Source organism: Macaca thibetana, chromosome 5 (assembly GCF_024542745.1).
Source record: "Macaca thibetana thibetana isolate TM-01 chromosome 5, ASM2454274v1, whole genome shotgun sequence".
In the NCBI taxonomy this organism is placed as follows: Eukaryota; Metazoa; Chordata; class Mammalia; order Primates; family Cercopithecidae; genus Macaca; species Macaca thibetana.
The window spans coordinates 47,817,426-47,834,091 of NC_065582.1; the positions used below are offsets into that span (position 1 = coordinate 47,817,426).

At 34.8% G+C, this 16,666-nt stretch overlaps 1 protein-coding gene across 3 annotated transcripts in view; it reads right to left on the reverse strand.

Annotated features, from left to right (window-relative positions):
• Positions 1 to 1,971: 1,971 nt before the first annotated feature.
• IL15 (interleukin 15) overlaps positions 1,972 to 16,666 on the reverse strand; it is a 98,212-nt gene continuing 83,517 nt past the window's right edge. For 2 of the 3 annotated variants that reach the window (XM_050789798.1, XM_050789799.1), the window contains exons 3-8: positions 14,381 to 14,491; positions 13,267 to 13,364; positions 11,823 to 11,907; positions 7,394 to 7,438; positions 5,418 to 5,555; positions 1,972 to 2,689 (exon numbers count right to left, since the gene is read on the reverse strand). In XM_050789798.1, the coding sequence (XP_050645755.1) occupies positions 2,579 to 2,689; positions 5,418 to 5,555; positions 7,394 to 7,438; positions 11,823 to 11,907; positions 13,267 to 13,364; positions 14,381 to 14,392 (489 nt within the window). In that variant the 5' untranslated portion in view covers positions 14,393 to 14,491 and the 3' untranslated portion in view covers positions 1,972 to 2,578. Of the gene's footprint in view, positions 2,690 to 5,417; positions 5,556 to 7,393; positions 7,439 to 11,822; positions 11,908 to 12,655; positions 12,775 to 13,266; positions 13,365 to 14,380; positions 14,492 to 16,666 lie in introns of those variants that run through there. The other variant, XM_050789800.1, reaches the window with a different exon arrangement.

The window sequence follows — 16,666 nt, forward strand, 5'->3', positions numbered from 1 at the left end:
AGAGACGAGGTTTCACCATGTTAGCCAGGATGGTCTTGACCTCCTGACCTCGTGATCCACCCCTCTCGGACTCCCAAAGTGCTGGGATTACAGGTGTGAGCCACCGTGCCTGGCCTGGGATCAACAATTATATATTGGTTCTGTTTACGTTTCCATGTCCTCTGCCTTCTAGCCCTTTTGTTCATTGTTAGGGAGAATGTGGAGGTAATATTCTTTTATATGTCTTTTTCTTTCCCGAAATTAAGAAAAGATAAAAACAAAATTCATCAATATAACTTTGGACTGTATGTCATATTGTTATGCTTATCTTTACTATTTGAGTTTCTAAGTATATGTTTCTGTGCTTTCTTTATTATATGTTCCATATGGAAGATATTTTCAGCATTTAAGGCAGTAAATGAGACATAAACACAGTATCCTATAGGCACATGACATTGGGTTGGTTAATTAAGGAAGATAGTTCAAACAGGCAGATTTTGAATCCAAAGGAAAGACCGATTTTGTAAAGAATATAAACATGAAAAATAAAATTTAGATTGTTTTACACTATTATTTTGTTTCTTCAGTTAACTAATAGTATTTTAAAGTAGTTGCAGATCTATGCTTTGAGTTTTCTAAGATCAACTGAAGTGATCCATATCGAGTAACTAATGTAAGAATTTTAATTTTGAGCCCTGGTGAATTCCAAGTTTTAAGCCCACTTGTATGCCTATGTAACCAAAATGAACTACTGATCACTATAAAATATTATTTGTAACGTGACTGACATTATGATTTTCCTTCCCCCATCTCAGGAAGACTAACATTCCCCTAAAGACTGAACTGGAAACTTAGAGATGAAAATGGTACACTTTTCCTCCTCTCCCTCCTTCTTTCCTCCTCTTTTTCTATGTAATAGAAAAAGAAACATAAAGCAAAACAGAAATACAGGTATATTAAAAATACTATCTCAACTGAAATAAAAAAAATAAATAAACTTCCACAATCCAAGACTTTTAAGAATGGCTGCCAAATACTATTTTTTCTACACTGAGATTAGGTAAGAAGCTGAGAGCCAATACATGATTATTGAAAGTCAAATAGGATACAGATTTCTTCTAAAGTTTCTCACAAGATATTTATAAGCACCATTGACCAGAGCAATAAGACCCATGTACATGGATAGGGCACTGGGGTGATAGAAGAATGTTTCAACAGAGAACCAGTTTTTACTGTGGAATGGAGAGAAATCGAATTCTTAAGAGATAATTTACCTGATGTAAATGACGAGTTGATGGGTGCTGACGAGTTGATGGGTGCAGCACACCAACATGGCACAAGTATACATATGTAACAAACCTGCACGTTATGCACATGTACCCTAGAACTTAAAGTATAATAATAATAAATAAATTAAAAAAAAATTTCCCACCCCACAGTCACTCAGTATTACCAGAATTGAATTAAGATGAAATAAATGTATAATAAAACAAAAATATTCCATCTTTATTATAGTTCCATTAGAAGAGAGCTTGCTAATTTTAGACAGTGTAGTCCAAAAAATATAAACAATTATTTTCTGTCAGATAACAATGGCTCCAACAAATCAACAGGGCTTTTTAAAAATTATACAAACATGGCAAAAAGAATGTGAAAATAAAATACCTGTATTTGGGAAAGCATGAAATATAAACACTGTCACTATTAGTTTTCTATATCAGGCGCATCCAATCTTTTGATTTCCCTGGGCCACAATGGAATAAGAAGAATTGTCTTGGGCTACACTTTAAATACACTACCACTAATGACAGCTGATGAGCTAAAAATGAAATTTATGAATTTGTGTTGGGCCACATTCAAAGTTGTCCTGGGCCGCATATGGCCTGCAATCCATGGGTTGGACAAGCTTGCACACCATTCTGCCTATCAGTAGAAGTTTATTATTATCAATAATTAATAAACTTCTATCAAGATTTACTGATGGACATTATATGCCGGTTATTGCAATTTCTTTATTTCATAACAGTTGCTTTATAGATCAATAACTAAATTACAGTGTAAAGAAGAGGATTCACGTATAGTTCTTCTTTCTCTTATTGAGAACAAATTCTTCCTCTGTTTGCAATGCTTAGTAAGAAGTCAATAAGAGTTAGTAGTCAGTGGTTCCACACTGGCAGGAGCACACCAACATAGCTGTTGACCTGCAGCGTTGGTACCCATCCCCGCCACTACATAATTTGACCCTTAAACAAATGCTATTTTGCGATAATAGGTAAAATATCAGTGCGACTTCAAATAACAACATTTGCACATGTTTTTATTCAACATTTTACATTATTCCACAAATATATACAATTTCCATAATAAATTAAAAACAAATGAGTAAAGTAAGTCTGAGAGAAGTTCATAGTCACTATATTACTCAATGACATTTTTCTGCCTTCATTTCTAAGAGTTCATCTGATCCAAATACTGATCATCTTCTTGACAGAAAAACTTGTTTTGACAGCACATTTGAAATGCCAAGTGTTTTGTTATGTCTAAGCAGCAGAGTGATGTTCGTTAGTAACAGAAACACTTTATAAAGAATCAGTTGCAATCAAGAAGTGTTGATGAACATTTGGACAATATGTACAAAACTCTGCAAAAATTCTTTAATATTTTTTTCCTCTAGTTCCTCACATTCTTTGCATCCAGATTCTGTTATATTCTGCAAAATATAAAGAAAGATTAAATTGGCAATTTATAATTAAATTAAATATACATTCATGGGAATGGGAATATCATATCATTTGAACCATATGGTGAGGTCTTGAGATATGAAAACTTTAGCGAATAAATAGCATACTAGGAAGAATTATGAGAAAAGAGAACTGGGAGATTTGATATATGTTTATTTTTCCACTAATGGGTTAAGGACATTGAGAAAAATAAGCTGTGTCTGTCAGACCATGGAGTTCCTGCTTTGAGCCCTTCAATGGTTTCCTATCATCTGCTTCTAGCATAAAGACCATGCCTCCCTGCATAGCACACAGGCTCTTCATGAGCTGTTCCTTACCTATTTATCTCACATATACCCTGTGCCTCAATGTTATGCTCTAGGAACACTGAGTGAGCATCTGGCTTTCCTTGCCATGCACAGCTTACTATTAGATGCCTCTCTGCCTTTGCTTTTCTCTCTGTTACATTCTTTCCTATTTTAGCTGCTGCTAGTCACACTTAAGATTATTCAAGTACTCTTTTAGGGAGGCTTCTCTGAACCCCTGGGTTCCCAGGGCTGGACTCAATGTCCCATCTTTTCATCTCAGAACCTCTTATTTAGACCTCTCTCACAACATCTCATGTATTCTATTCATATTATGAAGTTTTACTCTTTTTATACTATAATACTATTCTCTAAGCTCTCTACCAGAAGGGCAAAGCCAGTACGTTTGTTTACCTAGCATTCAGCACAGGGCCTGATGCACCGTAATCACCCACTGGTTGAATTGAGCCATTTAGGTGAATACCACAAATTGTTGTAATTCAAACACAGTTTTATGGATAACTAGAATGTTCCAAATGTAGCAATTAAGAATAAACTTTTTAGAGACCATCTGAACCATGAAGGCTGTGCCAGCAAAAATAAAAATTAGATTTTATATCCATTAACTATTTGGAATTCAGCATCACTAACATTTATCAAGCACATCCTCTATGCCAAGCACTGTCATGTTTCATATAATGCTGTCCGATTTGATCCTGAAAATAATCATGTCAGCTAGGAAGACAGAGATATTGACTCATCTCAACTGACATAATCAACTGAAATTCTTAACATCCAGGTCTTCTGACTGCGCAGTCCTGTCCATGCATTCCAGCATGTATATCAATGAGGGTGACTATCAACATTCACATTAAAGAGCTCATCATTTATTTCGCCATGAGTTATCTGTTGCATGGCTCACTCTTTCCACCAATAAGATGGAGATAACATCATAAGAGTATTATAAACCTTAATAAATTCATTTCATACATATATAAAGTATTTAATATATATGAGACACTGTTCTGGGAATTTGGATATAGTACTAACAAAAAACAAAAACACTTGTCCCTTTTAAGCTGACATTCTCATAGGGAAAAACAGACAATACCCATTACATAAAATATATCGTATTCCAGATATGGGACCTGCAGACAAGGGGACAGGGAGTGCTCAAATAGGGAAGGGATTGCAATTGTAAACAGGTAAATCACTGAGAAGGTGACACTGAAGCAAAGACATAAAGCAACATTGCATTTTTAGAGAAAAGGCAAGGTGTCTACCCACACAAGTTCAGGGTCTTTGCACTTTCAGTTGTGTCTGCCTGAACGTATGTCCCTAGGTACCCTTAAGGCTCATTCCCTCACATCTTTGTCAAATGGCAGCTTATTAGTTCAGCCTACCCTAACTGGAGCCCCAGTCCCCCTTCCCTGCCTCCTTTTTCACCACTGGACTTCATAACTAACTAACTTATTACTCATTTGCTGAGTGGTTGGTTTATTTCTGTTTCCTCCCTCTTTAACAGCAGGGATTATGGGTATTTTTTCATACTGTCTCCTGAGGGCTAAAAAGTCTTTATGAAATGAACTAATTTGATTATGCCTCTTTGTTACAAAACTGCTTTCTCTCTACCTTGCTTTGGCCACTGGTGTTTTGCCATGAAAGTCATAATTATTTGCACTTCAGGGCCTTTGCACAGCTGATGCCCCAGCCTATCAAATGAGTACCTAGAATTTGCTCTCCTGGAACCCTCTACTGCTCAAGTTGCCTGGAATGTCCCAGATTATACTCAAATTATTAATATTTTCATTGTTATCCTTTTAAAGCATTTATCTTCTCATGAGATAACAGACTCTGCAGACAGACTGCTCAGGTAAGAATTGTGGCTCCTCATTTTACTGGAGCAAGTGATCCAAGCTCTCAGTGCTACAATTTCTTCATCATTCAAATAGAAATAAAGATAACTATCGCACAGATTTGTCATGAGGATTAAATGAATTAACAATTTAAAGCTCAAAGAACAGTGTCTGCCACACTGTAATAACTCAATAAATGTGAGTTACTATTATTGATGTTAGACACTTGAGTATGTAATTAGATTAATGTCTATCCACTGCACCTGACAATAAACACCTTGAGGTCAGTGACCTGTCTGTCTGGTTTGCAACTATAATTCTAGCACTGAAGCACACTACCTGGCATGATTCTGTAAATGTTTGTCTACTGAATAAATCATTGAACAGTTTAGCATTGTGTGCATGCTGGAGTTGATGCCACTTTTGGATGCCATTCCACTGGAAAAGGACTCCTCCTCCTAAGTGCCCCTTAGGAGGATCTGCTTGTCCATGAACGACTTCTTCAAATCAGGCCCAAAACACAAGATGCAACTCTCAGCAACTGTTGGAAAACTCACCCCATTAGAAGACAAGATGTTGTTTGCTAGGATGATAAGATTTTCTACTGTATCATGAATATCTGTATCTCCGGACTCATGTGAAATAACTTGCAACTCCAAGAGAAAGCACTTCATTGCTGTTACCTTGCAACTGGGCTAAAAATAAAAGTTATAAAGAACAATTAATTTTTTGTGATTATTAATTTTCATACTGATGTAATTTTGATTTTCAAAAAGTTAATCCAAATATTTTATAAAGATACACAATATCCTTAAGAAATTTTACATAGGAGGCAGTTTAATTTTTTTTTCTTTTGGCTTTAAAATAAAAACCAAAACAAACCAATAAAACACAATCAAGAAGGATGGCAATATTGTACAGAACATGAAACTAGAAAATGTAGAAATAGTGGCCAGTTTTTCTCACTGAGCACATTTCCCCTGTGGAAAGGGTAATAATACTGGCCTTAGACTCTGAAAATATCAATATAGACAGTGCATTTGTAAGAAGTTTTAGGATCAAATTGTGTTGTTAATATTTTAAATAGTGGTAGCTGCTAATTATACTATTCTTTCAATTTCCAAAGTTCCAGAGGGAGAGAAGCAATTCCAAGAAATTTATTAGAAAAATCAAAGCAGGACTAATGTCCACTCACAGGCTGGCCAAATCAGAAAAGGCTCTTAGGTGCCACAAAAATATGTTTTCCACAACATTTACTTTACCAAGAACTTAAAGAAAGGAAACAAGGAATATCTAGGGATTTGACCATTATTTGACTTTGTGTTCTCAATACCTTGCACAGTGCCTGGGAGCCTGCAGGCACTTCACAAATGCTTACTGAATGGATGAAAAAATGAAGAAATACACCCATGTGCCCAGCACTGGTAATATTCCTTAACCCCGACAGTCACTGCTTAGGATTGAAAGACAAATACTGTCACCGTATCAGCAATAATAAAACTGAGCTTCAGAAATGTTTAGTAATTTCCAAGGTAACACAAGTAAAAAGTGGTGGAGTCAGTTTTAAAATCTAAACTTCAGTCTAAGGTTGTTTCTATAACCCATGGGTTGCAAAGTTATCTTATTGCAAAAAAGCAATCTCAGGATGCTGAATTTGATGGTTAATTGACTACTTTCCATTTTACAAAAAATGCAGAGCAAAACAATACATGATGAAGCCAGAGGAGGGAGAAAATTTCTTTGTGCAGCAGCATGACCCAATTGGTTGGTGAATATCTCTTTTTTCTAGTTTCTGGCTATGGTTTCTTTCCAATGCTTAGAAAGTCATCTATATAAGAGAAGTTCCAATTGAAGAATAATGGAGAGGGACATAGAGTTTGTTTTCCCTGAGGTGAAGTTGGGGATTCATTTCTTGGTTTTAGTAACAATCCCGAAGGGAAGGACCACCACCAAAATGACAAATCCTACATGCCTTAGTAAATGTCAATGTATTAATGAAACAAGTTCAAAATCACTTTTCAATTCTAATACATTTCATGGGTTATGTTTCTTTTCTCACATAAAGAATAATTGGTCAGAATCTTTTTCTGACAAATGTAGAGAACCATGTAAAATGCAGAACATGGACGACTTTAAGCAATTTATGGAAAATATTGCAGATGGTGATACATTACAGCGTTGGAAATAACTGATATGTTGGCTACTCTTAAATTGAATAAGTTAATCTGATTTTTGCATCTAATTGCATCATGATGCAACTGCATCACAAAAACGTATAATGTATCTTGTTTGACATTGAGGGAAAAGACTTTTTTAATATTTTGATTTGGCACCATTACAAAAATAGCGTTTATGTAGCTATCTGCCCCCAAGTCCCATCTCAACAATCACTAGTAAAACTCATTGATCATATATTATAGAAACACACCAAAAGTTAGATTTTAAAACTACACATATTTTAGTTGTTACAAAAATATACTTTTAAAAACTTTGATAATGAGACAAATAGCAATTTTGAAAAAAGTATACTCACGTGAACATCACTTTCTGTATATAAAGTAGCATCAATATGCATAGACTGGAAGGAAACAAATTTAGACAATATTAAAAACTATGCCCTGCTTTAAATATTATGAGCACAACCTACTGAAAACATTAAATTGTTTTTAATTCATTTATTTATTTTGAGATAATTTAAAATTCATATGAAACTGTAAGAGTAAATACAGAGAGATCTTGTGTACTCTTCAACAAGCTTCCCCCAGTGGTAATATCTTCTATAACCACAGTACAGAATTACAATCAGAAAATTGACATTAATACAATGCAGTCACCTTGTTCAGATTTCACAAGTTTTATGTGTCACAGCATGTGTGCATGCATATGTGTGAAGTTTTATTCAATTTTATCACTTGCATAGATTCACATCACCACCACCACAGTTAAGACACAAAATAGTTCCATCACCACAAGGATTATCCTGCTATTCTTTCATAACCAAAGTCACCTTTCTCCCTATACATACCTCATCATCACTCAATCTCTCTAAATTCTGGCAAGCACTTCTCTGCTCTCCATTCCTATAATTTTGTCATTTCAAGAATGTTACGTAAAGGGACTCATATAGTATATAACCTTCTGAAATTAGCTTTTAAAAGAATTGACAGACATTTTTATGAGTCATTTAGGTTTACAGAAAAACTAGCAGAAAGTACAAAGACTTATACACCCCTTTGTCCTCCACCCCAATTTCCCTATTGTTAATATCTTGCATTAGTGTGGTGTGTTTGTTATAATCGGTGAGTCACTATTATGATCTTAGCTATATAGAATATTAGGGCTCATTATTTGTGTTGTATGTTCTACAGGTTGTGACAAATGTATAATGCCACCCATCATCATATATTAACATTTTCACTGCTTTAAAAGTAGCCTGTGCTCTGCCTAGCCATTTCTCCCTCCCTCCGAACCCCTGGCAACCACTGATCTTTTTATTGTCTCCATAGCTTTGCCTTTTTCAAAATGTCATAGTTGGGATCATATAGTGTGAAGCCTTTTCAGATTGGCATCCCCATCTTTCACTTAACAATATGGCTTTGAAGGTTTCTCCATTTATTTTCATGGCCTGATAGCTTATTTCTTTTTATCAATGGATAATATTCTGTTTTACAAATGTACCCCAGTTTCTTTATGAAGATTGGCTTTTTTCACTCATCATAATACCCTGGAGATCCACCCACCTTGTGGGTATCACTAGTTTGTTCCTTTTTATTACTCTGTAGTATTCCCTGACATAATGTGCCACAGTTTTTACAACTAAAGCACATTTGTTTCCAGTTTTTGGCAGTCATGAAAAAATCTCTATGAACATTCATGTACATATTTTTGTGTGCATATAAGTTTTCATTTATTAAGGATGAATGTCTAAGAGTACAATTGTTGGACTGTAAGGCAAATGCATGTTTTGTTTGTAGTTGTCTTTTTTAGTAATGTCTCTATTTGGTTTTAGCATCAGAGCAATACTGCCCTCCTAAAATCAACTGGAAAATGCTCCTTCCTCTTCTATTTTCTAGAAGAAACTGTACAATTGTTGTTAGTGCTTCTCTAAATATTTGATAGAATGTTTCAGTGTAACCAGCAGGCTTGGAGATCCCTTTTTGGGAGCTTGTGTATGATGAATTCAATGTATATAGTGATTACAGGAGTGCTTGGATTGTCCATTTCATCTTCACATGTTTTGGTAGTTTGTGGTTTCTGAAGAACTGGTCCGTTTCCTCTAAGTTGTCAGATCTGTGGGCATAAAACTGTTCATAGTTTTTCTTATTATCCTTCTAATGACTGCAGATTCTGTAGTGACAGCCTCACATTTCATTCCTGAGATCTGTGTCTTCTCTCTTTTTATTTCTGTCAGTCTTATTAAAGATTAATTGTATTGATTTTCCAAATAACCAGTTTTATGTTTCATTACTTTTTTCTATTGTTTTCTTGATTTCAATTTCATTAATTTTGGCTCTTACATTTAAATATTTTCTTTGTTCTGCTTGTATTGAATTTGTTTTGCTCTGCTTCTTCTAGTTTCTTGAAGTGGTAACATAGATTTTTGATTTGATAATTCTCCTTTTTTCTCATGTATTCATTTGATTTTAAAAAATATCCCTGTCAGTATTGCTTTAGCTGCATTGCATATACCTTGATATGCTGTATTTCATTTTTTTCATTGTATGTATTATGAATATCCTTTGAGATTTACTCTTTGACCCATGTATTATACAGAGGTATAGTATTTAATTTCCAAGCATTTGGAGATTTGCCCATTGTATTTAATTTCCTGATTTCTGGTTTGATTCCACTGTGGTTTGAGAACAAATTCTGCATGATTTAAGTTCTGAAAAAATTTTTAAAGTTTCTTTTATGGCTCAGTATATATTCAGTCTTGATAAAAGAAAGTATATTCTGCTGTTGTTGGGTGTAGTGGTCTATGTGTTAAATTAGATCCTGTTGGTTGGTTATGCTGTATTTTTATGCCCTTGCTGATTTTCTGTCTAGTACTTCCATTAGTTACAGAGGAGGAGGTGGTGAAATTCTCAAGAATAATTGTGGATTTGTCTGTTTCTCTTTTAGCCCTATTATTTTTTGCTTCACAAAGTTTGAGGCTTTGTTGTTTGATGTGTATACATTTAAGAACATTATGTTTTCCTCATGGATTTGTTTTTTATCATTATGTAGTGTCCCTTTGGATTCTAGTAACCTTATTTTCTGTGAAGTCTACTTTATTTGATGTTAATCTAGCCACTTCTGCTTTTTATAATTAATGTATGCATGTGTATCAGTCTAGAGCTGCTGTAATAAACTACCACAAGGTGGGTGGTTTAAAACAACAGAAATTTATTCATTTACAGTTCTGGAGACTGGAAGTCCAAAGTCAAGATGTTGGTAGGGCCATGTTCCTTCTGAGGGGTCTAGAGAAGAATCCTTTCTTGACTTTCCCAAGGTTCTGGTGGATCCTGGCAATCCCTGGCCTTCCTTGGCTTATAGGGGCATCACTCTGATCTCTTCCTCTATGTCTTCACATGGCTTTCTTCCCAGTGAGTTCCTCTGTGTCCTTTCCTTTTCCAATAAAGACACTAGTCACTGGATTTAGGGCCCACCCCACTCTAGTATGATCTCATCTTAATTTCATTAATTATATTTGCAAAGATATTATTTTGAAATAAGATCACATTTTAAGGTTCCAAGTAGATGTGAAATTTGGGGGGACACTATTCAACCCATTATAGTATGGTATATCTTTTTCTGTCTTTTAAAATTTCAACCAATGTATGTCATTGTACCAGAACTGAACTGCTTATAGATAGTATAGATGGGTGGTGTTTTGTTATCAACTCAGCCAATCTCTTTCTTTTACTTGGTGTATTCTCATACTCTCCTATGATACTAACCACAGGAATGCTGGATCTTTTGTCACTGTTCTCAAGATCAGTGATGCTTTTTCTTTTTTTTAAGTCAATTGTCTTTCTAGTATTCTGTTGTCAAATTAACTATCATTCCTCTGTTATTCATTCTGCTAATGAGCCTTTACAGTTTGCTTTATATTTCAGTTGTATTTTCAGTTCTATAATTTCTATATGGTTCCTTTCATATCTTCTATTTCTTTGTTAAGGCATTTAGTTTTTCATTTGCTTCAAGGGCATTTGTAATTGGTTTTTGAAGCACTTTATATAATGTCTGCTTTCAAATCCATGTCAGAGAATTCCAACATCTGATCCCCTTCAATTTTGTAGTCTGTTGACTATATTTTCTCATTCAAGTTGTAACTTTCCTATTTCTTGGTACAATGGGTGATTTTCAATTGTATCTTGGCTTCATGTCTATTATGTTAGGACACTCTGGTCCTATTTAAATCTTCTATTTTAGCATGCAGTCAGCCTGTTTGGATTTAGCATGCAAGTTCTAACCTACTTTTTAATGCTGTGAATCCAATGACAATTTAGTTTTCAGAACTTTGTGGTGCTATTTTGGTATGCTTGGTGCCATTGAGACTTCCACTGAAGCTGATATTACCTTCTATGGCAGGAAGCACTTCCTTAGGTCAGGCAATCTATTTTCTCAAGGTGGGAGAAGAGGGCCTTTAGTCCACAAACAACAACAGCTCTTCCCTGGGTCAAGCCATTCTCCCTGCAGGTGCCACCAAGATATCTGGCTTCTCTAGATACAGGAAGATAATACCTCACCTGTGCAGACTAGAACTCATCAGGCTGGGCCACTTATAAATTAAGATTTAAATATAATTAGATTATAAAACAGTAAGGAAAAGATTTCTTTTTGAGCTTTATAAGATCATAAATTTCTACAAAAATCTTATTGTTTCAAGTGTGGTTTCTTTAAGACAGATAGAAAAACACAGAGAGAAACAAACTCCATAGCAGTTCTACCAGGCATTATATGGAAAAATGAGTACTCACTTGAATAAGATCTTCAATTTTTTTCAAATCACTTATTACATTCACCCAGTTGGCTTCTGTTTTAGGGAGCCCTGCACTGAAACAGCTGAAAGAAAAACCATGAGCAAAGCATTTTGAAGGAGCCTATTCATCTTGATGAATACTATAAGCAAAAGAGCAATCAATAATTTTTTTATTCTGACCAGTGAAAAAAATCAGTGTTATCCTTGCCTCTGTGCATTCAACAGCTTTGTAGCTGAACATAAACATTGAGCATATAGTACAACTTTGACATTTTATGATAACTTGAGGCTTCACCAACCTGATTAGAGAAAAGCCTAATTGTAGGCATACTTTATAAATAAACTGGCTCAATTTATCACAATGAAATAGAAACAGTGCCAGATGTGTGGCGAGGCTCAGTAAATGATTTTGAATGAATTACTAGTTTCCTTTACGTAGAGATTTACTGAGACTTTGAAGTCTAATAAATAGGTAAAATTCTTAAAATAAGTAATAATTATTTTCATGTAATGATTTTGACAGTAAATGTTTTTTTACAAAACATTAAACACGCCCCTTTCATGTTGCTCATGCGCTTACTATGCTTGCAGCAGCTTTCTCCATAAACATTACAGACTTCATCCCAGTGTAGGCTGAATGACCATATACTTACTCACTTTCATAAATTTCATAAAAATTAAAATTTAATATCCAGACAAAATACACTTATACTGACCAAGTAACATTGGAATGATTCTTACAGCTTGAGGAAAAATAATCCCTCACTTCCTGATGGATCTTACACAGAAGCATGATAGTCAACACTAATCTGTCTTACGATGAAGAATTACCTGCACAAATCTATGGTTCCCAATACCATGAAGGCATTAGTAGAGTAAAACTGAACTGAGAGTCAGATTATATAACTATAGGTTAGGTGCTTTGGGCCAACTGGGTATATTAGCTGCATCTAAGAGAGAAGAAAAAAGTTAATAGTCATGGAAACATAAGAATTTTATTAGAAGGAAACAACAAAAGGCTTAAATAAAGAAAGAAATGTTTTCAACAGAACTAGGATAAGGATGAAGGGATAGGAGAAGTCAGTGTCAGGGACAGATAAGAAGTAACATAAGCAAACTCTAAATATCTACTTTTAATTGCCGTGAAAAATATGTAGTCTATCAATAAGTGGTACATTTCCAAGCTCAGTTAAATATCAAAAGGCCCAATTTATTTGAGGGCTATAATGCTCATTTGTACTATTACCACAATGTAGAAAAACGCTCAGTTAGGTGTTTACCCAACCTCCTCTGAATCTCTATAGTCTGCCTTCTATCCCCCAGATACTGAGTACCTAGAGATATAAGCAAACTGAACATAAACTAACTTAATGGAAAAGATATCCGAGGACAGTCATCATGACCATGAACATAATATTATTTATGCCTAAAGATAAAATTACCCCAAAATGAAGACATGAATGCCAGCTTCAGTTAGAAAATGACTGTTTAGAAGTAAACACAAGTAGCACTGGATGGAAACACTTCTCAAATGTGGTTTCTGAAAAATATAATCATAGACAAATGGTTACATTTTTTAGTTAAAAAGTGAGGTTTAAAATAACATGTCAACATATTTTTAGGTCTAAAGATGTAATTTTTTCATATTTTCATAATTAATGCTCCTTATCAAAAAACAATAAAACTATAATTTATTTTTTTTGCTTTCTCTCCTACCTCCAACTCTGTCTCTTATGCACAAAATTCCTTAACAGATATTTCTGCAGATGCATGTCAGAGATAATTTAACAAAGTTGACATATTTGTTAATTTACATACATACCAATGTCACCACTTAATGTTTTTATATTATCTTTGACCTCCTCCTCATCCTTCTCTCTGTTTTAGCAGGCCAAAATAATTTATAAAGCACAGGTTAATAACATGCATTAATAACAGAGATGCACTAGTTATATTAACTTCACGTAAAATATTGATAAAATGAATTATATCAATATTATTTGGTGAAAAATTGGATAAAATGGAACCAACTACAGATACTATATTCCATCTCGAGAGTGACTATCTAATAATTTTTCTTGGTGATTTAGGAAAATCATTTATCCTAGAACTTATCAGAGTTTTGATACTTTCACCTGCCTCTTTTATGTTGTCAAAGCTTTTATAGTTTCAGAAAGCAGTGTTACCTGCCACCTTAACCACTGATTGTTCATGCTTCCTTCTGTTTACACTGAAAAGATGAATGATAACCACACCCTGCCCTCTAAGACTACACAATTTAGTGTGTACAAAGACATTTAGAGAACACAAAAGAGTGGGATAAGTGAAATAACACATTTATAATGACAAGAAGAGCCTTAAGATGGTCAATAGAGTTTTTAAAAACCTATTTAATTTATTTTCAAAATAAGAACAATCCAAATGTGAACATACATCTATGACATCCCAAGATCTTTAGAGAATAACCATGTAACTTATTGCAAAGACTCTGAGATTCAAACGACCTTTTAGGGAAATTCCATATGCTATTTTCATTTTTTTTTTTTTTTTTCTTACCGAAATTCTCATTACTCAAAGCCACGGTAAATCCTTAAGTATTGAAGAAGAGTTGGCTATGGCAGGGGGTTTCCAGCAGCCATCCATCCACGATGCTTCCTACAATACAATCTAGGGTAAAGTATGATCCATTAAAAACACAAGTGGACTAGTGAGAAAAAGAAAGGGAGAGAATTAATACTTATTGAACACCTACCTTTTAATAAGCACTCTATTAGTTACTTAACAGATGCATCACCTTTAATCTTTATAATAATCCTATGGAGGAAGGTTAGTAGCATTTGGGTAAGCTGCTCTAGGTCCACAGCAAGTACATGACAGCCAGCATTTGAGACCAGGTCTGTCTAATTACAAAGCCTTTGCAAAACTTTTCTATTATATTATGTCCCTGAATTGAAAAATTCCAGAGTCATACTAGTAAAAAGAAAAAACAAATACTTAGATTTATAGAAGTACTGATTGTTAATCAGTTTACAACAGCAGTAGTCATTTCTACAGTCACTGAATATGTATCTTCAGTCTTTTAAATAAACCACTGTTAATCATTTGAGAATTTTGTAACCAAGAAAATTTTATTTTTCTCACTCAAATCAAGTGAAGAATGTGAAGATTAAACATTCCTAAATTCAACTCTATGTCATTAAAAGCAGTTTATAACCAAAATATACAAAAATACAAACAACTATTTTCTGCCCTTTAAAATAGTATATATGTGGTGACCTCTTCCACAAAAAATCAAAATCTTCCACAACCCATGACACAAATATTCACTGAATTAAGTTCTATAAACTCAAATAATTAAATTATTATACTTTTCAGATGTTTCTGAAATATAAAAATGGCTGCTTTAAAATATATTATGTATAACTCACAGAAAGAAAAAGCTAACACTTATTTAAGTATTAAGCAAGATATAAAGGTGTATCCAATAGAAATACCTTTTTGTCCACAAGAACGTATCAAATCTAATCTTCCTGTTACACATGATCTAAATCACTCATTGATTGGTTTATTTAAAGCAAACCTTCCTTATCACTCTCATTTTATAATTATTCCCTTTGTCTGTATTATCTCAGTGCTTCAAATTTTTTATAGAACTTTACAGTTATCTTCATCATTTCATCCAAAGTCTCTTACATTCCCTACCTCCCTTTTAGTTGTGGTATCCTCAAATCCACATTTTTCAAACAGCAATAATATTGACTTGGGATTGAGCAATGCCGTGGGTGATATAATTTTTAATTAGGGCTTACTAAGCTACTTTTGTAAACAATTTCATTCCTGGCCTCTTATAGCAGTGAGGCTTTTCAATATCACAATGGATTTTCACTACCCTGCTCAACTACATCCTGCTGGCATAAGTAAAAAAAACCTAAGTGTTTAGCCAGAATACTCCACAATAGAGTGTGATTGCCAAACATGGAGGAATGCAATAGAAAATGTCCTCAAAGGTATCTAATCAAATTATGATATTGGAAGCCAGTGTAGATGAAAAGAAGTATTGGCCGGGCGCGGTGGCTCATGACTGTAATCCCAGCACTTTGGGAAGCCGAAGCAGGCGGATCGCCTAACGTCTGGAGTTCGAGATCAGCCTGACCAGCATGGAGAAACCCCATTTCTACTAAAAAAATATGAAACTAGCCAGGTGTGATGGTGCATTCCTGTAGTCCCAGCTACTCGGGAGGCTGAGGCCAGAGAATTGCTTGAACCCAGGAAGCGGAGGTTGTGGTGAGGCGAGATCATGCCATTGCACTACAGCCTGGGCGACAAAAGTGAAACTCCATCTCAAAAAAAAAAAAAAAAAAAAAAAAAAAAAAAAAAGGAAGTATTTTATAGCTCTGCTTGCTGCCTGAATCCATTTTCTGCTGCTAGAAGAGAACACCACAGACTTAATTCATAAGGGATACAAGCTCATTTGGCTCACAGTTCTGCAGGATGGGAAGTACATGAGCATGGCACTGACATCTGCTAAAGGTCATCCTGTGGCGGAAGGGTACAAGGTGAAAGCAAGCACACAAGACAGAGAGGAAACTGAGCCAAAATCACCCTTTAATAAGGAGCCCACTCATGCAATAACAAACTCACTCCCTCCATAACTGCATTAATCCATTTGTGAGGGCCCTGTCTAGTGAAAGTGCCTAAAGAGGTACCTAATTACCTGTTAAAGATCCCACTTCTTAACACTGTCACAATCACAGTTAAATGTCAACATGAGTTTTGGTGGAGGCATTCAAACCATAGCATTCTGCCCCTACCCTCCCCTCTCTGCTAAATTCACGCCCTTCA